This window comes from Lithobates pipiens, unplaced genomic scaffold (genome assembly GCF_037356315.1).
Source record: "Lithobates pipiens isolate NorthernLeopardFrog02 unplaced genomic scaffold, aLitPip1_a1.2 Scaffold_19, whole genome shotgun sequence".
Lineage (NCBI taxonomy): Eukaryota > Metazoa > Chordata > Amphibia > Anura > Ranidae > Lithobates > Lithobates pipiens.
The window spans coordinates 554,314,465-554,338,932 of NW_027507764.1; the positions used below are offsets into that span (position 1 = coordinate 554,314,465).

Consider the following 24,468-nt stretch of genomic DNA (forward strand, 5'->3'; position numbering starts at 1 on the left):
TTCTTCTTTTTGAGACATTTCTTTGTGGATTTGTTAGTGTGATTAAATTTTAAAAAAATTGTGACAAAAAAATTACAACTTAAAAAAACTCACTGTGCCTCTTACTATATGCCTCAGACTGTCTACTTTCCAAAAAAGGGTAGTTTTTTTTGGGGGGGGGGGGGGAATTTATACTGTCCTAGCATTTTCAAATATACACTATCTTACCAAAAGCATTGGGATGCCTACCTTTACACGCACATGAACTTTAATGCCATCCCAGTCTTAGTTCATAGGGTTCAATATTGAGTTGGACCACCCTTTGCAGCTATAACAGCTTCAACTCTTCTGGGAAGGCTGTCCACAAGGTTTAGGAGTGTGTCTATGGGAATGTTTGACCATTCTTCCACCTCAAACTCGCACATCCATGTCTTCATGGACCTTGCTTTGTGCACTGGTCCAAATCATCTGCTGGAGGGAGGATTATGATGTGAGGTTGTTTTTCAGGGGTTGGACTTGGCACTTTAGTTCCAGTGAAGAAAACTCTTAAGGCGTCAGCATACCAAGGCATTTTGGACAATTTCATGCTCCCAACTTTGTGGGAACAGTTTAGGAATGGCCCCTTCCTGTTCCAACATGACTGCGCACCAGTGCACAAAGCAAGGTCCATAAAGACATGAATGAGGGAGTTTGGGGTGGAGGAACTTCACCGGCCTGCACAAAGTCCTGAACTCAACCCGATAGAACACCTTTGGTATGAATTAGAGCAGAGACTGCGAGCCAGGCCTTCTTGTCCAACATCAGTGCCTGACCTCACAATTGTGCTTCTAGAACAATGGTCAAACATTCCCATAGACACACTCCTAAACCTTGTGGACAGCCTTCCCAGAAGAGTTAAAGCTGTTATAGCTGCAAAGGGTGGGGCAACTCATTATTGAACGCTACGCACTATAACTGCGATGCCAATAAAGTTCATGCGTGTGTAAAGGCAGGCATCCCAATACTTCTGACAATATAGTTTGTATACTATATATATACGGGAAAGATATCAACATTTATTAAAATACAAGAAAAAATATTAGCGCAATAAATTACACTGTTTTGTGCACCCAAAATAAGAGCCAGAGTTGAAAGTTTTATTCCATTAAAGCAGTCTAATAGGTTCTGCATACAGTATGTATTTAATGCATTTTGGGGGTCAAAGCATGCCCCCCCTCCATCGGAGTATCTGCAGGCACATATCACTGCAGCCAATTCTACAACCACCTATGCCATTCCATTCTAAGAGGACCCCTGGAAGCAGTAACAAGGGTGCACAAGTAGAGAAGTGCCCATTGTTGCATGCAGAGGGTTCACATAATCCAATTCTTTGCACAAATGTGACAGATCTGTGTAAATACCTACTGCTAAAGTGATAGCAAATGCTTGGAAAATGTCACTGATATAGAGTATTTACAGGTAATTATGGAAATGTTCTTGATGGGGTGTCAACGCACAGCAGCAAAAAGAAGACATCTGATGCTGAGGACTTGGAAAGTGCACCATTACTGCAAGCTGAGGAGGGGAATGTCTCCCATGAAATCTCAATGTCATATAAATCAGTTACGATACCAGAGAAGCCTCTCATAACAGAAGGAAACAGGTACAAATGATAGCACAACCAATAGATGCATTTAAAGTAATTGTAAATGATCACCTTGTAAAACAATACATTCAGTTTAAAATAAAAATGCAAGGCAAAACATTTGTGTATAGATATATAAAAAAAACAACATTATAAATACCCTTTTCCTCTTTTTAATAATTGATCACACTCCCTCTGTTCTCAGCTGAAAAATAGGAGGAGAGGAGGAGAAACAGTGGCACACTGATCTTCCCAGTGAACAGCTGTGCAGGGGGTTGTGTCAGGACAAGAGTGATCATTGGAGGAGGGCAGGCTGAGCTCCCTCTCATGCCTTATGTGGTCAGTTTGTAATAGGAAAGAAGAGGGCCTGGCAGGAACACCATGGAGCACAAAGGAAGCAATACAAAGAGAACAGGATACTTTTTTTTATATAGGTACATGGTACAGCAGCCATATATCAGGAATATGAAATGTTGGGTTTCATATATTATTTAACCACTTACAGATCGGAAAATTTGCCCCCTTAATGACCAGACTTTTTTTGCGATACGGCACTGCTTTTAACTGACAACTGCGCAATCATACGACGTTGTACCCAAACAAAATTGACGTCCTTTTTTTCACACAAATAGCTTTCTTTTGGTGATAATTGATCGCCTCTGCAGTTTTTATTTTTTGCGCTATGAACAAAAAAGAGCGACTGATCAGTGCTATAAAAATGCATTGATTACTGTGTAAATGTCACTGGTAGGGAAGGGGTTAATACTAGGGGGCGATCAAGGGGTTAACTGTGTTCTAGCTGTGGGGGGAGAACACTGACTATAGGAGATGACGGATTGTGTTTCTTAGCTATTAGGAACTCATAATCTGTCTCTCCTCTCCTCACAGAACAGGGATTTGTTTGTTTACACACACACGTCCCTGTTCTGCCTCTCAGAGATCATGTGCGGCTGGCGGTCATTGCGACCGCTGGCCACAAGCATCAGAAACCCCCTGCAATGCAGCGGGTGCGTGCCTGCTACCCTACTTAAGGGAGCCAACGTACAGCTACGACGGTTCGTGGGATCATGCCGACCTATCGCAGTATAATTACGGCGACTGGTCGGCAATTGGTTAAGTGGTTAAAACTCACTCACTGCTCAGGAGTTGACAATCATAAAATAAAGGTTTGGTGCAATTGGTGATGAGATCACCTCCACCTAACATACCATGGCTTCCACAATTTTCTTTTGACCCTGTTATCACAGAGGATGTGCTATACTTTTTTTCTGAGGTATACCTAACCACCTGCCCCCTGGACCCCTCACAACTGCTACAATCACCTTCCTGTTCTATTCTGTTCTCTCTAACTCACATCTTCAACCTCTTACTCTCTACTGGTATCTTTCCCGCTCCTCTAAAATATGCACTACTTACCCCAATGCTTAAAAAGCCCTCACTGGTACCCACCAGTTTGAAAAAATGAAGGCCCATCTCCTTGCTCTTTTTTATCTTTAAACTTCTTAAATGCCTTGTCTGACCTGCTGTCCCACTGATTACAACATTCTTGATTCCTTACATTCTGGTTTCCTCCCACAACACTACACCGGACCTGCACTCCTAAAACGACTTCCTAACTGCTAAACCAATGTTTAGCCATTTCTGACACCTCTGGTGCTACCACTTGCTTCTTCTCAAAAAACTACACTCCCTTGGCCTCCAACACCCTGCTCTTTCCTAGTTCTTCTCCTGTCCATCTCGGCGCGCCTTTGGGGTCATCTACAACTCTAGAAACAACCTGTCGGCCTACACAGGCTATCCTCCCTTCAGTCTATCATGAATGTACTGCTAATATCATGAATGCTGCTGCTAGTCTCATTCACCTTACCAACTATTCAGTGACCACTGCCGCCCATGCTAAATGCTCCACTGACCAGCTAGCCCAATGTCTACAATTTAAATTACTAACAACAAATTCACAACTCTGCCCCCACTATATCACTAAACTGATCTCAAAATATCACCCACATCGTTCATTTTACCCTTCTAAAGTTCTCCTGCTCTCTAGCTTTCTTTTCGTCTCCTTTTATGCTTACCACAAGGACTTCTCAAGACCATTTCCCATCCACTGGAACTCCCTACCTTGACCTGCCTGTCTCCTACTCTACCAGCCATTAGGCAATCACATTTCTTCAGGGAAGCCCATCCTAACAAACTGTACTTCTACTTTCTCATGAGCAGGGCCCTCCCAGTCCTCTTGTATTGATTTTTATTTCAACTGTATTGTCGCTCTGTACTTTGTAAAGCACCATTGATGCTAAAAAAATTCTCTATTATATTGATATTAGAATGAAAGAGCAGAGTAACGGAGAGATGAGCTTATCAACGTGTGGTGCTTCTCCTTCACTGTCCATTTACAGGGTGGGGATAAGACAAGATCTGTAATGCCCCGTACACACGAGCGGACTTTTCGACATCAAAGGTCCGACGGAACGATTCCGGCGGACTATTCGATCGTGTGTGGGCTGCAGCGGACTTTTGATTTGCAAAAATCCGACAGACTTTAGAAATGGAACATGTTTCAAATTTTTCCGCCGGAACTCCGCCGGATCTAGTTCCTATCGAAAAATCTGCTCGTCGGTATGCTAGTCCGACGGACAAACAGCGACGCTAGGGCAGCTATTGGCTACTGGCTATGAACTTCCTTATTCTAGCCCGGTCTTACGTCATCACGTTCAAATCCGTCGGACTTTGGTGTGATTGTGTGTGGCCAAGTCCGTTCATTCGGAAAGTCCGTCAGAACTCTGTCAGAACTCCGTCAAAACTCCGTCGTAAGTCTGTTGGACCTAGTCCCTCGAAAAGTCCGGTCGTGTGTACACGGCATAAGTGTTATTGGGAGGCAGCAGAGAAAAAACAAGTGTTTCCCCTGCCAGACAGAACTGCTCTTTGTGGCAAAGCTGAATAAATCTCAGGACTGGATGGACAGAAATACAAATCCATTGACAAGCAAAACAGCTCCCATGTTTGTATTTCATATGTGTATTAAGCTGTTTGCTTGAAGTACAATGATAACTGTGTTGTCTCCTCAGCATCCATCTTGTCACAATACAGCTGGGGCCATAAGGCAAGGTGAAAGCTTTATCTTCTGTCTGCTCGAAAGGGTTGCTACTTAAGTCAAAACTACCACCTTACCTAATGACAGAAATGAAGCCTGGTTTAGAATGTCTTTCCAATTTGTTTTATGTCCCACAGGAATTACCACTACTTGCAATTTTATGAAAAAAAGCCATGCATCTATGTGAAAAGTACTTGGGGTGACCAGACATTCAGACTGTACACGTCCAATGTGCTCCAGAAAATGACCGACCACCTGGTAAATACATTTTAATGGATTTCATTTTTACACTATTCTAGTTTTTGGATTCCAGAGGCAGGTTAAGCTGTGGGCTATATCTCCGGGCTCTGGTACCTTTTCTATTACATCTCTAGCTGCATTGATCTTTGAGATGGCACAATTCTATAATTGGGGGTGACAGATGCTAGTATTGGGTAAATCCTCAGATGACCAGAGTAAAGAACACACATAAGCAGAACCGTTATGCTGGGTACAATGAAAATATGCTGGCTGAATAAAAAACGTACAGATCGCAGTACTAACACATCCAATGTCAGTGCAGTGAACTCTCCACTGAGTGTTCTGACCGGTGAACTGCCCCTCTGATAGAACACAGTGATCGGGGCTTGCAGCCATTGGCTTCTAAAAAGCATTCAGATTCTAGACAGGTAAACAAAACAATGACTGTCAAGATAGCGGGCTAATGATAAGAATAAGCACAGATAAGCTGAGTATGAACATAGTCCAAACATTTTGGAAGTATAATCTAGGGCATGAGCAGACAAACACAAATCAGACAGACCTGAGTCAAAGCATGTATAGGCAGAATGAAATCAAAGTGCTACGTTAAAAAATCATTACAAATTAATGTGACAAGAAGTCCCAAACACTTAGTGTTCAAGCAAAGAGTTCATGAATAAAAATGTCCACAGGGGGCCACCATTAGTGTACCCATGCAAAGTCCACAGAAGTGATTGAAGTGATCCATGAATAGTAAGGGCCACCAACGTGACAAGATCCACCAGCATAAATATTATGGCTACGCTTACTGGAGGGTGTGAACTTGGACAATCCGTCTGTCTCAGATCAGACACAATGACCTTGGCAGGAGCTGAACCCGATGTGTTTCAACTAGCCTAGGAAGATGTCATTTTTGACAAAACGTATCAGGACCAGCTCCTGCCATGATCATTGCATCTGATCTGAGAGAGACGGCTTGTCCAAGTTGGATATACAAATTTGACAAATACTGTTGCGCACAACCTTCGCCAGATGAACCTGATCTTATTTTTAGAAAGCTGCTCACATATAAAAGTGTTCTCTACACTCAAGATTATAGATATAAGGGGTGTTTTATGTGGCGCTACCTAAATAAGTGAATCCTAAGTGGATCCTAATAAATGTGAATTCTCAGCAAAATATATAAATTATCATAAATAAATTGAATCCATATATAAAACCTCATACAGTGCATTAATTCTCAAAAAAATATAGTGCAAAGAAAATATTAACAATGTCACAAATGTAAAAATGTATTGCATAAATAAATCTATACGTGCAAATGTGCAATAGTGCAAATCGCAAAGCACACAATCAAACCAAAAAAATAAAAATATTAAAAATAGTGTTGCTCCAAACAAGCTACAAAGTGCAAAGTGTGAGTAAATCAGTCCACTCCAATATGTACAAATTGTGCAATCAGTCCACCGGATGATAATAACCATGCAATGTGAATAAAGGTGCGGATTACACCGTTCCTCCACACTTCAGTGCTTATGGTGCACCCCTTGTTTCCCCCAGCCTCTCACCTCTAATCAAGGTCCCTAGGGACCGGATCACACTTCAGGGATGGTGGACTGGCAATCTTCCACCTCCTCCCAAATATAACCTCCAGGACACCAACTTGTAATCTCCACAATTCCCAATCCGGGTTATATAATAATGAGGATAGAGAATAAGGGGGCCTCCAATGTGTAGTATAGTTAAAACCACTTTATTCATAAAAATATCCACACTTACATATGAATCCAGTAATTCGCGAATGTAAACAATGGTACTTCCGGTCTCGGCCGCGACCGGAAGTGACGATCGACACCTAGCTCCTCCCTGACGCGTTGCGTCACATACCACGTGACTTTCTCAAAGGGCCTATTGTCCAAGTTGGAGTCCATCCATACCAAAATTAAGGGGATCTGTGAGATTCCTCCACATGAAATACCTGAAAGATCTTGCTTCCCTATGTGATGTTTATATACTTCTGCCTGTGTGACTCACTACCGTAAGGAATTTGGGTCCACACTTTCCGGTAAGCGTACCCATTATATTTATGGTGGTGGATCTTGTCACGCTGGTGACTGTAACTACTTACTTACTACATCACTTCAAACACTTCTGTGGACTTTGCATGGGTACACTAATGGTGGCCCCCGTGGACATTTTTATTCATGAACTCTTTGTTTGAACACTAAGTGTTTGTGACTTTTTTCATGTATGATTATTTGATGTAATGATTTTTTAGTGTAGCACTTTGATTTCGTATGTTATACACAATATTTTGTCAATTGTGATGCTAGCAGCTCTGAAAATGTTTTTCTAGCTCAGTAATTTTATTTTATTTAATGTACAGACAGAATACTCAGTTGATTCAGCACAGGCCTAATATCCAGCAGTCTATTCAAGCATTCATGATTAGGGCAGGTGTGTGCTGAAAACCTCTGAGCTGCAGTGCTGAATAACAACCAGCAGATGGCAAAGGCCTAATGCTAATTATTACAGTTCCTGCTTTCTGAGAACATGGACAGCTCCTGACTAGCAGAAATGTTGTTCTTGCTAGTTCTTGGTCTCTGAACTATCGCAGACCCAAAGCTCTCACAAATATTGACTTGTATGAATTTAGAATACCTCCTGCTACTAGGATAGGAGAGGTGGTGAAAATCGGGTAACCAGGTCTGGATGCCCACCTTTTGATAATAATCATAAATTAACCCATGGTTTTTGAAATTTAGACAATCACTTAGTGAACAACATCTATACAGTAAAACCTTGGTTTGAGATTAACTTGGTTTAAGAGTGTTTTGCAAGACAAACAACATTTTTAAATACATTTTGACTTGATATACAAGCAATGTCTTGATATACAAGTAGTGTCATGTCACAACTGAGTATAAAAGAGAAGAGAGGTGCCTCTAAGTGTAGCAATATGGTTACATTTAATGAAGGTACAACATTTAGCAACTCACATGGTTGATAATTAAAACAGGCAGATCTGTGTATGCGGGCATCTGGGGTAAAGCTTTCCACATGGACCATCCTCCTCACCGCCATCTACGTCATCCCTTCCACACTGCATTCCACGAGAAGTTCAAGCCTCGCTCTGAGATTGCTCTACGGCAGGGTAGTCTTCCCGGTCATGATTGCCAGCTGACAGCGGTGAGAGCTGGCGGTGCGGGGGATGGTCTATGTGGACAGCTTTACCCTCGATGTCTGCATACTTAGATGTGCCTCTTTCAATCATCAACCATGTGAGTGGCTAAATGTACCTTCATTAAATGTAACCATATTTCTACACTTAGAGGTGCCTCTCTTCTCTTTTATACTCTGTAGCTCCTGCTGGATTTTGCTTCTAATCTCCTTGTGGAGGCTTCCATTTGTGGATGGACATTTTATGGTTGCACAACCTATCACATTGCTAGAATATTTTTATATGGACTATAAACTGAAGGACTTATGAATAAATGGTTGTGGAACTAATCATCTGAGTTTCCATTATTTCTTATGGGGAAATTTGCTGGGATATACAAGTGCTTTGGGTTACAAGCATGTTTCCAGAACGAATTATGCTCACAATCCAAGGTTCTACTGTATTACAGCATGGTGGGGATTGGCACTTTTGTTGAGTTTGAACATAAAATTGTACATGCTGGAATTGCCCTATATACCATGACATCAGAGTACAGTGGTCCTTTAGGTCAACCAGAAAGTGCCATTTAGTCATCCCAGAAGTTCTAACTACTTACAATTTCTATTCACTGGGAGCTCTGTAAAGTACATTTCTGCAGTTTCCACATTAATTTGAAATGACTGCGGCACTTTTCATGCAGAGAAATGTGAAAAGGTAATGTCTTGTACTAGACTAAAGTGTAAGGGAATACGAATAAGTGAAGCCAAGTAATTAAATTAGAAATATTCATGATTACCAGGGCAGTGAAATTGGTATAAAATAAAGCTATTATAGCACCGCAGGGCTAGAAGGCCCCAAGATCATTTGGTGGGTGATATAATCCAGTACATCATAGGTACTGGCGGTATTATTTAAGTTGTGGCATCAGCACAATTATATTGGAAATTACCTGTTACAAAGAAATACATGTCTCTAAAACTTTACTGACATTGAAAAGAGTTAAACCAGCTCACAATTTTTTTATTTCAGGGACTATTAGTGGGATCTCTGAGCATCTGCTGTGGATTTCTTTAGGGCAGTGATGGTGAACCTTGGCACCCAAGATGTTTTGGAACTACATTTCCCATGATGCTCCACTACACTGCAGAGTGCATGAGAATCAAGGGAAATGTAGTTCCAAAACATCTGGAGTACCAAGGTTCGCCATCACTGCTTTAGGGGTTCCCATCCCTGTTGCATTCTGTATTTGTTTTGGATTATACTGAATGCAACAAGAGGAGATAAAACGCAGAAAGGCGAGAAGGAATACCCAAAACTCCTAGGTGGACAAGAATAGAGTTGGGAATTATAACATGGAGATCTCACTGTTAAGCCTTGATCTGATTTTCGTCTGGGAATTGTGTGATGACAGACTGTTTGCCCAAAATCCGACCGTTAGTACGCTCAGTCAGACAATTGTTGGTCAACTTTCCGTCCACAAATTTTTGATAGCAGGCTAGTAAATTTTTGGCAGGCGACGGTCTGTTGTCAGATTTTCGTATCGTGTGTACACAAGTCCCTCATACAAAAGTCCTAAGTACAAACACGCATGCTCGGAATCAATGCTCGCCAAACACGACATTAGCAGAAGGTTCCCAAAGGGTGATTCTCAAGAGCTGAATTTCCACACGTAGTATGCCACTACATTTGTGTTTTTTGGACGACAATTGTGTACCATTTGTATGCAAGACAAGTTCCTGGCACACGCTGTTCGGACAAAAAGTCTGATGCTTTGTGGAAAATCCAATTGTGTTTACGAGGCTTTAGAGCATCCAAACCATATAAGAAGCGAAGAGTAGGCTCAGGCCACTAGGCTCCACCATACAATGTTAATATCACTTTTGGGTGGAATGATGCTTTAAAGACCAACTACAAGCAAAAATGTTATTTTAGTTTTGGATAGAGTGAAGAAAAGTCAGAACTTAAGACAAGGCTTGACGTCCTTGATTTTGAGAATAAGCTGAATCCCTGGAGTCCTTACAGACCACTGAGGTGCTTGTAATGGACAGGGTGACAGCGGGCAGCATTTAGCAGCAGTATGCCTCCACTAAAATGCAGCACAAACCTGTTTACACTGCCTGGCTTTCTGCCGAGGTGTTTTTACATTAATTTTGCCACTGGGTGCCCATACTGCAGTGCACAGGCTCTACAGGTTGTATGGAGATGATTGGCTCTCCCATATATCTCTGATCTTCCCAAAAAGTGTCAAAAAAATTGAAGCCTTAGGCCCTGTGGTTGATGGCTGCTTAGCAAGCATTGAAAACACACATTTAAGATATGTCTGAACTTAGGCCAATGTGCAAGCCCAGCAGGTATTTACTAATTTGGTATATGCAGCGGGCTGTGATATTTTGTTTATTAATAGGGTTGAGCTTAATTAGATTTTTTATTTTTGAGTTACAAGCCCAGCATGTACAACCCATGGCCCACCAATGCAATCTCTTGAAGTGTCTATGGAAAATAAAGCTACCAGAATGCTGGTGTAGATTCAAAGGGTTTTAAGAGGGCTGTCTAATATGTTTTTATGACCACACACTTGTAATTTCCTGAGAGTTAAAAAGAGGCATCAAGAACCTTATCTTTAATAATTACTAGTCTCATCAATCCTCCATTTAATGGAAATGAACAAAGGCAGACATGTATGAAGTCCAACCTGTGTGACAACCATGACTTCCCCCATAGACACAATGGAGAGAAAATTGTAGATATGGAAGAGGAAGTATGTTAAATTAAAGCGGAGGTCCACCCTAAAATGGACCTTCCGCTCATCGGATTCCTCCCCCCCTCCGGCGCCACAATTGGCACCTTTCAGGGGGGAGGGGGGTGCAGTTACCTGGATAATCCAGGTAACTGCACCCACTTCTGGGGTAGCTCTCTGCGGAAAGGGGCGTACATTACGCCCCTTTCCGCAAGTGCCCGCCCCCTTCCGCAAGTGCCCCGCTGCCTGCTGGGAAACACACAGATCCCAGAGGCAGCGGGGACCGTCCTCATTGCGCAGCGCGGCTCGCGCATGCGCAGTAGGGAACCGGGAAATGAAGCCGAAAGGCTCCATTTCCTGATTCCCATACCCAAGATGGCGGCGGCAGCACTCGAGTGTCGATCTAGAGATCGGCTTCGGGTGCCGACATCGCGGGCGCGCTGGACAGGTAAGTGTCACTATTTTAAAAGTCAGCAGCTGCAGTATTTGTAGCTGCTGACTTTAAAAAAAAAAAAAAAAAAACGCGGAGTCCCGGCGGACTCCTGCTTTAAAGAAAAAAAGGTGAAAACAATTAAAAAAAGGACAGAGAAAAAAGAAAGCTAATGCAGAGACTACACCAGATAAGCTGCAGTATAGTACATTTTTCATTTTGAGTTGTGATATCTCTTAATGAACCCAGCGACCCAGTCACAATGGGGTTTATGTACTACAGCTGGAGGGTGCAAAATCAGGCTTACTTCTGCATAGAAACCAATCAGCTTCCAGGTTTTATTGACAAAGCTTATTTAAACAAGCTGGGGTTAGAAGCTGATTGGCTACGATTCACAGCTTCATCAGATTCTGAGTGCACCAATTTTAGTAAATCTTGCCACAGTGTTTTGTTTTATGTGGACCAGTTGCTCAGGCCAAATGCATGGTGGAGCAATGTGGTTCAGCAAACTGGCTTCTACCTGATTTAATTACCATGTGCTTGTAGTGCAGAGGGCAGGCAAACAATGGTATTGTAAAATCGACAGACAGCACTTTGTCCTAATAGAAAATCCTCAATAAAAGTTTTTTTTTACTAAAGATCCTGTACTCACAAAAGCACTTGTAAGGGCATGTAAAAATCCTTCATAAAATACAAAATCTATTTGACCAGTAGACAAAGTTATCTGACAGTTGAACCTTCACTGCACTCAATTATTGGTCCTGGCTTAGACCTTGTGAGGGTTCACCCTTTTGGTATTGCTGCAGCCATGATGTTATCTTTCAGTGATAGCAATAAGCAATGTGCTAACATTTTATATTTTCTTTTTCAGCAAGAGGGGTTGGATCACATGAAGGAGCTCATCAAGATCTCTGATTTTGCACCAGAAGAAAAGATGAGGGAGGTGCTAACAGATTTTATTAGCCAGAGCAAGTATGTTTTTCCTATCTGCGTGTGTACATGTTAATATTCAACTGATAGGGTTTTAGCATAACACACATTTTGCACAATGCTCTTTGCAGCTTTTGATTATCATTTCAGGCTCCTTATTGGAGGGTTGTAGAGTCTAGGTGTAGTCAATATCAGTGATGTAATTAACTTAGTTAAAATAAACAGAGTTTCTTAACGTAGTTACTTTAGAGGGTAACGAGTAATCTAACTGATTACTTTTCCCCTCATGGTAACGCCGTTCCCATTACTTGGGCGGCGTTACCGCAATTACATCTACTGCCCGGAACCAGGTAGATGGGACTAGTGAAGGAAGTGAATGTCGCCGCCTCCATTGGCGAGATTGACACCTCGCGAGCCTGGTATGGATTTAAAGTAGAACCCTTACGCTAAAAAAAATGTTGTGGTTCGGGGGGGGGGGGCACTCGCTCGTCCCCACCCCCTTTCTGGACCGGCCAGGCTGTGTTCTCAGATAAGGGTTTGCTATGGACTTTGGGGGGACCCCCACGCCCTTTTTTTTGGCATAGGGGTTCCCCTTTAAATCCATACCAGGTGACAGGGCTCACGAGATGTCAATCTCGCCGATGGAGGCGGTGACATCGACTCCCTTCGCTAGTCCCGTCTATAGAATATAAAAAAAAAGTCAGTTACTTTGCTGAGCAACTAATTACTTTTCCAATGTTGTAACTGAGTTACTAACACAATTACTTTTTGGGAGAAGTAATTTGTAACTTAACTAATTACTTTTTTAAAGTAAGATGACCAACACTGGTCAATATACAGTACAACCCCCTAACATAGAAATTACATTTGTCCAGGGTAGCACTGGCGCAGGTTGCAGCAGTGGAGTGAAGCAAGACTTCACATGGCCATAACTTGACCCCACTTTTCAGTGTAACTCTTATGCCCTGTACACACGGTTGGACTTTCCGACTGAAAATGTGCGATCAGACTGTGTTGTCGGAAATTCCGATCGTGTGTGGGCTCCATCTGACTTTTTCTGTCAGAATTTCTGACACACAAAGACTGAGATCAGGATCTAAATTTTTCCGACAACAAAATTCAATCGTTTAAATTCCGATCATGTGTGGAAAATTCGGACGCACAAAGTGCCGCGCATGCTCAGAAAAAATTACGAGACAATAGCTATTGGCTTCTGGCCTCTTTATAGTCCTGTCGTACGTGTTTTACGTCACCTCGTTCTGAACGATCGGATTTTCTGACAACTTTGTGCAACCGTGTGTATGCAAGACAAGTTTGGGCCAAAATCCGTTGGAAAAAATCAGACTTATTTAGTCGTTGAAATGTCTGACAGTGTGTACAGGGCATAAGTCAGTTTTCAGGCTGTTTAGGGATACCCTAGAGGTAACACAGAGCACTTAATTATCCCACGTGGAGATCTTCCAAGTTGTGGACAGTCCTTCCTTCTTTTTTTAGAAGTGGGGGAGAAGCGATAGGCAGAGAGCTGGATCATTCATAAAGCAACCTAGGCGGGAACCTAGAGCCTGATGAATGTGCAAAAAGCCCAACTACAACATTTAAGCTCCCGCAATTAACCAGAGGAAAACACATGTGGTCAAACCTGTGCCCCCACCTGTAACTTCACAGGAGACTTGTTGGCTTTTAATGTCAGATGGTGTGGACCAAGCCAATGCAGACAATGAAGATAGGGCAACTTTAGCCTTTGCCATCTGCAATCTTTACTAATGTCAATCAAAGGGATGGGATGGAGAAGCAATGCTGTTACCTTGCCTGGGGCCCCAATCTGCCTTAAACTGTCTTTGGATATGCAATATGTGCGAGAAACAGCACTGGTTCAACACCATCCATGGCTAGTCTTGAGAGACCTATGAATAGTCTACTAGAGATTGAGGAATGGAGGCCAATGAGGTATATAGTTGTAAAACAGTATATGTACCTCCCCCTTATCTACTCTGCCCATCATTGTTTTCTATAAAACTAGAAATCTTTAGAATATAGCAGTTCTGTCTTTCAATAACTGCATTTCACTGTTGGGTCTTTGTGTAATTTAAGCAACAATGTGTTGTCATTTACAAGAGAACTGTGGGAACCTCATGTGCCAGTACGGATGGATTTTTCTTTGAAATCCTCTTCAAACGAGGCATGTAAAGGCACTTTATGATCAACATTTATTGTCAAAATCATGTTAACATGAAAAATTGTCACACTTGTCCAGAATCTTTACTTCTAAAAGTTCAGAATATTTCATGTTGACTTTAGCCTGACACTTAAAATGAACCAATTGCACTTAACCTAATCCACTAAAACCTAACATGTCACTCATTTGTAATCCTCAACCTGTCATTATTCAGGGCATTCATCTCTGCCGCAGAAAAGAAAATTAAAATACCTGATGCAACGCTCTTGGATAAGAAGAGAGTTACACTTTGTAGGCAAGAACTGGTAAGACCTCTTCTCTACAGAGAGCCTAGAGTGTACTAGCAGGTGATAATTCCATCTGTAGAGTCACCTTTGCACATTAGGATGTAAATAAACATATTGTTCCTGGAGATCTTGTGAAGCAGAGCTGCAGTTATCACAGACATACAATGGCGGTTGGCTCGCCAATGTCTGACTGACAATAAATCCAAAGCAGCCTTTATATCAAAATTCTTTAGTTGTGGACAACTGCAACAATCTGCATACAGAGCCTGTAGCATTCATCTGTACCCTTTTTTAAGTTATATAGGTCTCAAGTTCAAGCACTGTGCATGATTCAAACATGAGTGTGCAATCCTAATAATATGATAAAATATTTGACAAAAAAAGCTAATTAGCATTCAAATTGTCCACTTAAAAAATGATTCCAAAAAATGTGTCCATAGGTACCTTAGTGCGGAATCGTGAATATCCAAGCTTTTGTGCAATATGTTCTTTCACAATTGATGACAAACAAAGCTTCTTACCAGAAAGGATGGATCCCAGGTTATAGGGATCGAACACGCTCGGTTTAATTAAGACCAGCAGAGGAGGCGCCGCACTAGCAGGAAAATAGGTGGAGGGGAGAATATATTGTACTTATTTCCATATCCAGGCGAAGCTACCAGTACTGCCAGGTCTCTTGGCGGATTTGAAGGAGTGGAATTTCACAGCTGGTCCAAATTAAACCGAGCATGTTTGATCCTTATAACCTGGGATCCATCCTTTCTAGTAAGAGGCTTTACAAATCAATAATACACTCACTATTACACTATCACCTGTGTATTTACCACTGCGCTCAAGTGAAATCCCCTCCACCCTAAGCTGCCACTTAAAGAATATATTAACTAATGTGTAATGTTCCTATTCTAAATAATTGAAACACGTGGCGCTAAAGTAAAGTGTATATCACACCACTAGATTCTATGCTGCAAAATGTATCAAATCCAAATCCAGAAAATAAATAAATAAATAAATAAATTTCCGTGAAAGAAATATTAATAATGAATAAATGATCATTCAACCATAGAAACAAAATTCATTAGATAGCTTAAAAGATAACCCAGTGAATAAGTGATCATTTTACACCACACACTCAATCACTCCTCAAGGACTATTGCAAAAACATATACAGTTTTATATAATGTTGCAAAAAGTCAGTGAGTCTTCAAAACATGCTTCACTTTAACAAACAATATTGATCGGTATCTCAAAGAAGGTTTTTTTTAGGTAAACCAAACCTAGGAGATGGGACATTAATGGTGCAAAGAATCAAAATTATATTCATAAATAAAAGATTTTTCCATACATATTTTATTATACAAAATTCATAAAAACAGAGCAGTAATCTGTGTAGTCATACTAAAATTGTATATAGCTTTGTGGTCCAACGAAAGGTAAGGTTGAGGTAGTTGTGATTGATTTATCCCGACATGTTTCGCTTATTGCTTCATCAGAGGATAAGCCAACTACCAACATAACAAAATCAAAAATAGAAGAAAAAACATACATTAATTTCACAAAATACAGTTCTTTTTACACTATTAATACATATAATCAACATATATAGTGTTTGAAAGACATGAGTAAGGCTCAAGAGATGGAAATATGCTCACCCCCACTTTACCGACCCATTCGTCACCCAGAAAAAATCTATATATCTGCCAGATGGATTGAAGAGTGCAGGGCAACAAATCCAGCAGCCAGGCAATATAGCTGAGGAGGGCATAGACGGCAGCTAATCGGGACAAAAAATTATATTATATTTCAACATACTATTTATAGACAAAAAGCTATTATAGCATTTCAATTTGTACTGCAATATAGATATAGATTGGTCCTATAGCCATTTTAGCTTATTTTATCATGTATACCAATCATTTTAAATCATGCATTTTGCTTTTAATAAAAATATTTTATTTTGTGGAGCAAAATGTAATTTAAAATCATCAACTTACATAATCGACGATAGAGTAAAAGTTCCTTTGTTTTTATAGTCCAAGGTTTAATATTACAACCACCGGAATGTGCAAAAACTCCATTCGAATTAGGACAAACTCAGAAGGATAACGCACCCATGCAGGCTTCACAGCCTGTTTACAGGGTGTCTGAGAAAAGAAGAAAAAATATTTGGCATTTGATTAAGTACAGAAAAAGAGAAAAAACATTCTTGACGATCCATTGTTAAAGTTACTAACCAATCTTTGGACGTGAACTTGCTCCTGGTACGGCTCCCCCACGACTGAGCCGGGTATCATAGTGTCCCAATATATAAGGCCGCCGTCCATCGAGCCGGCGTCTGACGTCACCGGCTCGATGCGGACGAATAAAGCGGCAATGCGCATGCGCGAGAGGACCTGTAAGGGAATCGGGAAACTACGTTTCCCATAATGCATCGGTATAGATACCGGCATTCAGGGCAACGCTAAAGGAGACAGCGAGAGCACGGCTAGCGCGCTGCTCCAGCCAACACACTCGCACTGCCCCAAGATGTTAGATTCCCCGGTCTCACACGCAGGCAATATCGCTAACCAATGGGCAGCCTGCTAGGTCGGATAAAATCCAACCCAGCTAAGATGCCCTTGGGCGTCCATATGCTCCTTCCTAATGCCACAATGCTAAAGGTCGCCGATTGGGAGCCATGCATATAAGTAACATGCGATGCTCAAAAAATAAGAGTCGCATGGTAAAATAGATGTGGGAAACAAAAGGGGGGTATAAGCAAAAACAAGGGGGGAGAGGTAGAGGGGGAAAGGAAAGTATACCCCCATATATGTCAGTCGGTCCGATGGATCATGGACCAAAATAATCGCGAAATCCGAATACATAATCAGAGCCCATCTCATGCCTTAAAAACAAAAAGCATATACGAATCAATAGTTCTATATATCAATATAGTAGAATGTCACAGCAAGATACAAGTACATCCAATATACCAATATAGTTAACAATTATGAAAAAATAAATAATAAAGAGCAAAACAAAACAAAATAAAATAATATAATATAAAACAAAACAAAACAAAACAAAACAAAACCAAAGTACCGTGATCGGTGTTTTCTGAAAGCGCCTTTCCTTCACCGCACCGCTGTGAAATGTGATTCTTCTCCCCCTTATGTGAATTAACTCACCGACTATATCAACCTCACACTCATCGTGTTTGGCTAAAAACGCTTTCTAACCCCTTTTTGCAGGGATGTAGATGACAGGCATAAAATCCTTCACTTCAGTAGGAGAAGAGCTGGCCCCCTTGACGATTTTCATAAAAGTGCTCTCATGCAATATAAAAAAGAAATGCTCCCATAGCGTGATACCGTTTAAAAACTTTTAATCACACACAAGAAGATCCTCTCAAATTACACTCACAATTAAAAAACTTGTAACCACGCCAAATAAATCAAGCCACAGCACACTTCAACACAGCTGATTGCCGAAGCCTTGGTGATCTCAGCGGACCCAGGACATGCGGGACACACTCATCAAATCTCTCACCGATCCTTGGCCTCGCCAGCACCATGGTAAGGATAGACGTGAAATATCCAATGTTTTCTCTCACTCTCAATCGCCTAGTAGCCACGCCCCGACATGTTTCATCATTCACTTGACTTAATCATGGGGTTGGCTACTAGGCAGGACATATAGCTTTTTATTATCACCGCAGCTCAACCTCTGAGCGGTGAATTCCTGTGCGCTTGCGCACTAGCTGTGTCTGCTATCTCACCAATGCCTCAGCTTACTCTGATCATTATTAACATTCCCTCTCTCAATAAAATAGTTACATCTCATAATCAATCAAGCAGTATACAAAAAACAACAGAGATACTATTCCCCCATTATTATGTTAATTCAATCCCCGCTGTCAAATAGTCTTTAACTCTGTGAACGGGAGAAACAGCCCATACATCCGCCGATCTACATCGGTTGCTGCAGGAATGAAATTTATCATTAACGTTTCTCACAGTCGCAGATTATATATCCTGTTACTGCATCAAGGAATGTGCATATTTAAAACTAAAATAAGTAAGTAAAGAAGCAGTAGTTACTTATAAAAACCTCTCCCTTCCTTACAGAGCTTTGAACAAACAGATTGGAGCCGAGAATAATTTACTAATCTCATGGATCATTAAATAATCTGAGAGACAGATCATTATCATGGTGTAGACTAGTCCGTCATTAAAGTGACCTCATACCCCTAATGAATATATAATATATATGTATGTGAAATACAAAGATATATAGACATGTGAAAAAAAATGTGTATATATGGTAAAAAAAAATTTCGATTAAATAATTAATCAAAATAAAAATTTAAAATAAAAATTAAAATAAACATGAAAATATATATATAGAAAAATGTTATAAAAATAAAGATGAAAATAAAAATAAAAATAAAAATAAAAAAAATAAAAAGACAAATAAAAAGACAAATAAAATAAAAAATAAAACAAAATAAAAAAAAATTTAATAAAAAAGTGAAAAATGAATAAAAAAAGAGGAATAAAAAAAGGGAGAAGAGAGAAAAAAATGAGCAGAAATAAATATATCCAAATATATACACCCATAGACCAAAAATGTGCGCATAGTTTGCAAACATCTGTGCGAGCACTAGATGTACAGGAACCATATGAAATAAATGCCAATACACAGTATATCAATATAAGAGTGCATTGCAGTTCAGCGACCTGCAGCTACAATTAAATCAGACAAATTTAGATCAAAAATTGCTAATAAAGCAATTTAAATCTACTTCAATATTCATCCCCCTTGGAGAGAGACACTTCATTAAGAATATCCACCGGGTTTCCCTTTGTGACAAATCCCTAACCCGGTTGGACCCTCTCCAAGAGGGGTGAACATAATCAATCCCACAAAACTGGAGAAGACTTAAGTCTTGCTGGTGATGTTCCTTAAAGTGAAAGGAAACGCTGTGGTAGTAGTCGCTTGGTGCGTCCCACATAAAACATCCCACAGGGGCACCATAAAAGATAAACCACATAAGACATATTGCATGTCATGAATTCCTTCATCTTAAATCTTTCCCCTTCTCTATTTGCAATGCTTGTGATCCCCCTATTAGTTTGACTCACTGTTCTACAGCACACACATCTCCTGCACGCGTAAAAGCCCTTCAGGTCATTCGAGATGGTTTGTCTCATAGGTGGATCCAATATTTTTTTCACTATTTTATCTCCTATACTTGGTGCACGTCTATAGATGAATTTTGGAGTGCCCGGCAGCACTCCTCCTAAATGTTTATCTCTGCAGAGGATATGCCAATATTTTCCAAATATCTGTTCAATGTCCCTGTACTTTTTAGACAGCATGATAGGGATTACCAGCAACCGAGGCCGAATACACAGTATAATCAAAGGTGGCAACAGAACTCCCCGTATAATCCGCACTATGAGAGGGGGAGCCCTATCCCATTAACAAATAGATATGCCCCGTTGATGGATGAGGAACCTGAGAGACAGTTTTATGGGTACTATAACCAATCTCAGGAGCCACCACCCCGTCCTTTTTTAGGATCACGGAGGAGGGGAGGGAGGGGTGGAGGTGCTCCCAGGGGGCGCTCAGCTCCTATAAACAGGGGAATGCCAAGAAATGGGGGTCCTCAGAATCAGGACAGGGACCAACCCACATATCAAAGAGACCAAGGGGATGTAGAGCTGGGCGACGGAAGCAACTCAAAAAAGAGAATGAGGGATGCCTAAAGAATGGTGTTTTTAATCTAAATAATTTCTGAGGTGGGGTAGGTCCCAAGGGATAAATGTCTAGAAGAGAAGGTAAGAGTACCGGATAATGACCAACATCAATGGGGGTTTATTTCAGGTTTTCATCAACAGTACAGGGACATTGAACAGATATTTTGGAAATATTGGCATATCCTCTTCAGAGATAAACATTTAGGAGGAGTGCTGCCGAGCACTCCAAAATTCATCTATAGACGTGCACCAAATGCGCGTGCAGGAGATGTGTGTGCTGTAGAACAGTGAGTCAAACTAATAGGGAGATCACAAGTATTGCAAATAGAGAAGGGGAAAGATTTGAGATTAGGGAATTCATGACATGCAATATGTCTTATGTGGTTTATCTTTTATGGTGCCCCTGTGGGATGTTTTATGTGGGATGCACCAAGCGACTACTAAGGGTGCGAATCTCGGAACATTTGGTAAACATCCGGAAGGGGTTCCAGTACCACAGCGTTTCCTTGCACTTTAAGGAACATCACCAGCAAGACTTTAGTCTTCTCCAGTTTTGTGGGATTGATTATGTTCACCCCTCTTGGAGAGGGTCCAACCGGGTTAGGGATTTGTCACAAAGGGAAACCCGGTGGATATTCTTAATGAAGTGTCTCTCTCCAAGGGGGATGAATATTGAGGTCGATTTAAATTGCTTTATTAGCAATTTTTGATCTAAATTTGTCTGATTTAATTATAGCTGCAGGTCGCTGAACTGCAATGCACTCTTATATTGATATACTGTGTATTGGCATTTATTGCATATGGTTCCTGTACATCTAGTGCTCGCACAGATGTTTGCAAACTATGCGCACATTTTTGGTCTATGGGTGCATATATTTGGATATATTTATTTCTGTTCATTTTTTTCTCTCTTCTCCCTTTTTTATTCATTTTTCACTTTTTTATTTAATTTATAATTTTTTACTTTATTTTTAATTTTATTTATTTATTTATTTATTTATTTATTTTTCACTTTTTTTTCATCTTTATTTTTATAATATTTTTCTATATATATTTTCATGTTTATTTTTATTTTAAATTTTTATTTTGATTAATTAATATTAAAAAAAATTGTACCATATATACACATTTTTTTCACATGTTTATATATCTTTGTATTTCACATACATATATATTATATATTCATTAGGGGTATGAGGTCACTTTAATGACGGACTAGTCTACACCATGATAATGATCTGTCTCTCAGATTATTTAATGATCCATGAGATTAGTAAATTTTTATCGGCTCCAATCTGTTTGTTCAAAGAAGGGAGAGGTTTTTATAAGTAACTACTGCTTCTTTACTTACTTATTTTAGTTTTAAATATGCACATTCCTTGATGCAGTAACAGGATATATAATCTGTGACTGTGAGAAGCTTTAATGATAAATTTAATTCCTGCAGCAACCGATGTAGATCGGCGGGTGTATGGGCTGTTTCTCCCGTTCACAGATTTAAAGACTATTTGACAGAGGGGATTGAATTAACATAATAATGGGGGAATAGTATCTCTGTTGTTTTTTGTATACTGCTTGATTGATTATGAGATGTAACTATTTTATTGACAGAGGGAATGTTAATAATGATCAGTGTAAGCTGAGGCATTGGTGAGATAGCAGACACAGCTAGTGCGCAAGCGCACAGGAATTCATCGCTCAGAGATTGAACTGTGTTGAGAATAAAAAGCTATACATCCTGCCTAGTAGCCAACCCCATGATTAAGTCAAGTGAATGACGAAACATGTCGGGGCGTGGCTACTAGGCGATTGAGAGTGAGAGAAAACATTGGATATTTCACGTCTATCCTTACCATGGTGCTGGCGAGGCCAAGGATCGGTGAGAGATTTGATGAGTGTGTCCCGCATGTCCTGGGTCCGCTGAGATCACCAAGGCTTCGGCAATCAGCTGTGTTGAAGTGTGCTGTGACTTGATTTATTTGGCGTGGTTACAACTTTTTTAATTGTGAGTGTAATTTGAGAGGATCTTCTTGTGTGTGATTAAAAGTTTTTAAACGGTATCACGCTATGGGAGCATTTCTTTTTTATATTGCATGAGAGCACTTTTATGAAAATTGTCAAGGGGACCAGCTCTTCTCCTACTGAAGTGAAGGATTTTATGCCTGTCATCTACATCCCGGCAAAAAGGGGTTAGAAAGCGTTTTTAGCCAAACACGATGAGTGTGAGGCTGATATAGTCGGTGAGTTCATTCACATAAGGGGGAGAGGAATCACATTTCACAGCGGTGCGGCGAAGGAAAGGCGCTTTGAGAAAACACGATCAATATTGTTTGTTAAAGTGAAGCATGTTTTGAAGACTCACTGACTTTTTGCAACATTATATAAAACTATAAAACTGTATATGTTTTTGCAATACTCCTTGAGGAGTGATTGAGTGTATGGTGTAAAATGATCACTTATTCACTGGGTTATCTTTTAAGCTATCTAATGAATTTTGTTTCTATGGTTGAACGATCATTTATTCATTATTAATATTTCTTTCACGGAAATTTAGTTATTTATTTATTTTTTGGATTCGTATTTGATACATTTTGCAGCATAGAATCTAGTGGTGTGATATACACTTTACTTTAGCGCCACGTGTTTCAATTATTTATAATAGGAACATTGCACATTAGTAAGAGGCTTTGTTTGTCATCCATTGCAAAAGAACATATTGCACAAAAGCTTTGATATTGACGATTCCGGACTAAAGCACCTATGGACACATTTTTTGTAATAATTTTTTTGATCACTAAAGTGGACATTTTGAATGCAAATTTTTTTGTCAAATATTTTATCATATTTTTAGGATTGCGCACTCATTTGTATACATATGGTTTGAATTGAGTATTTTGATTTTTGAGTAGCAGCACCTACACATTGTACTCATTATATAATTAACTTGTTGGGTAAGCACAGAATTTAAAGAGGAAGTAAAGGCACTTAAAAAAAAAAATGCAACCTGCAAGGCAAAGGCATAATGAGCTACTATGCATAGCATACTAGCTCATTATGAATAACTTACCTGAGAACGAAGCCCCCGAAGCGGTCCTCCGTCTTCATGTTCGCCGTTGCCATGTATCCTGGAGTGACTTCCGGGTCTCGCTACTCCGGCACTGTGAATCACAGCGCCGGAGCAGCGGTGACCTCACTCCCACGCATGCACACGGGAGCCGACACGAGCGGCATATTGCCGTGATCTGCGGCCTGCCCAGTGTGCCTGCGCGCCGCTGTCTACGGTGCATGTGTCGTAGACAGCGGTGGTTGCCTTTTTGTAAAAGATATTGTGTAAGATATTTCTTGGACCTACAGGTAAGCCTTAATCTAGGCTTACCTGTAGGTCAAAGTGGTTTGTAAGGGTTTACAACCACTTTAACCTTTATATAATGATTCAAACATAGTTCTGGTCTACAAAAATCTGGTTGTACTCTGGGTAATTTTCTGTCAACTTTCTCCACTTTCCAGCAACAGAGACCTTCCAACCATATGTTTGACTGACTAATAAAATTTGATCAATTGTGAAGTTTAACTAGACAAAAAATTGACAGCTTCAACACAGTTTACTGAATATAGAATTGACAGCAGAAAAAAAAAAAAACGAAGACAGTGTCTAAAGCCTGGTACATATTATTAGTATTTTTGTTTTTTTCCTTCAACCCAGCGAGCTGAAAAAAAAATGAGGAGCTCAGGAGTAGCTCACTGCACTAATTGTGCATTGTTTTTCGAACAGCGATCACCCTGCTGAGCTATTGTGTTCTCACAGGGGGGCTTCCCCCCCCCCCCTCGCCCCCACGCCAGAACACACCAGTCAGCACTGGCAGCCATTGGCCAATCAGATGCAGGTTTTCCAGCATGCCCATTCGATAGAAGCCGGCTGTTCGACTGGCTTCTTTTGGACAGGCTGATGTACACACGACCGACTTTCAACTCATTTGTACCAGGCTTTAGAATGCAATTCAATTTTTACACAGGGATTAATCAGGGCAATTTATAATTTAAAATAATCCCTTCACCTTGCAGTCAATCAAAGC

The 24,468-nt window shown here is 40.4% G+C and overlaps 1 protein-coding gene across 3 annotated transcripts in view; it reads left to right on the plus strand.

Annotated features, from left to right (window-relative positions):
* FER1L6 (fer-1 like family member 6) overlaps positions 1-24,468 on the plus strand; it is a 276,448-nt gene that overhangs the window by 134,672 nt on the left and 117,308 nt on the right. For all 3 annotated transcript variants that reach the window (XM_077493299.1, XM_077493300.1, XM_077493301.1), the window contains exons 13-16: positions 1,438-1,621; positions 4,835-4,955; positions 12,136-12,236; positions 14,585-14,675. In XM_077493299.1, coding sequence (XP_077349425.1) covers positions 1,438-1,621; positions 4,835-4,955; positions 12,136-12,236; positions 14,585-14,675 — 497 coding nt within the window. The remainder of the gene's footprint in view (positions 1-1,437; positions 1,622-4,834; positions 4,956-12,135; positions 12,237-14,584; positions 14,676-24,468) is intronic.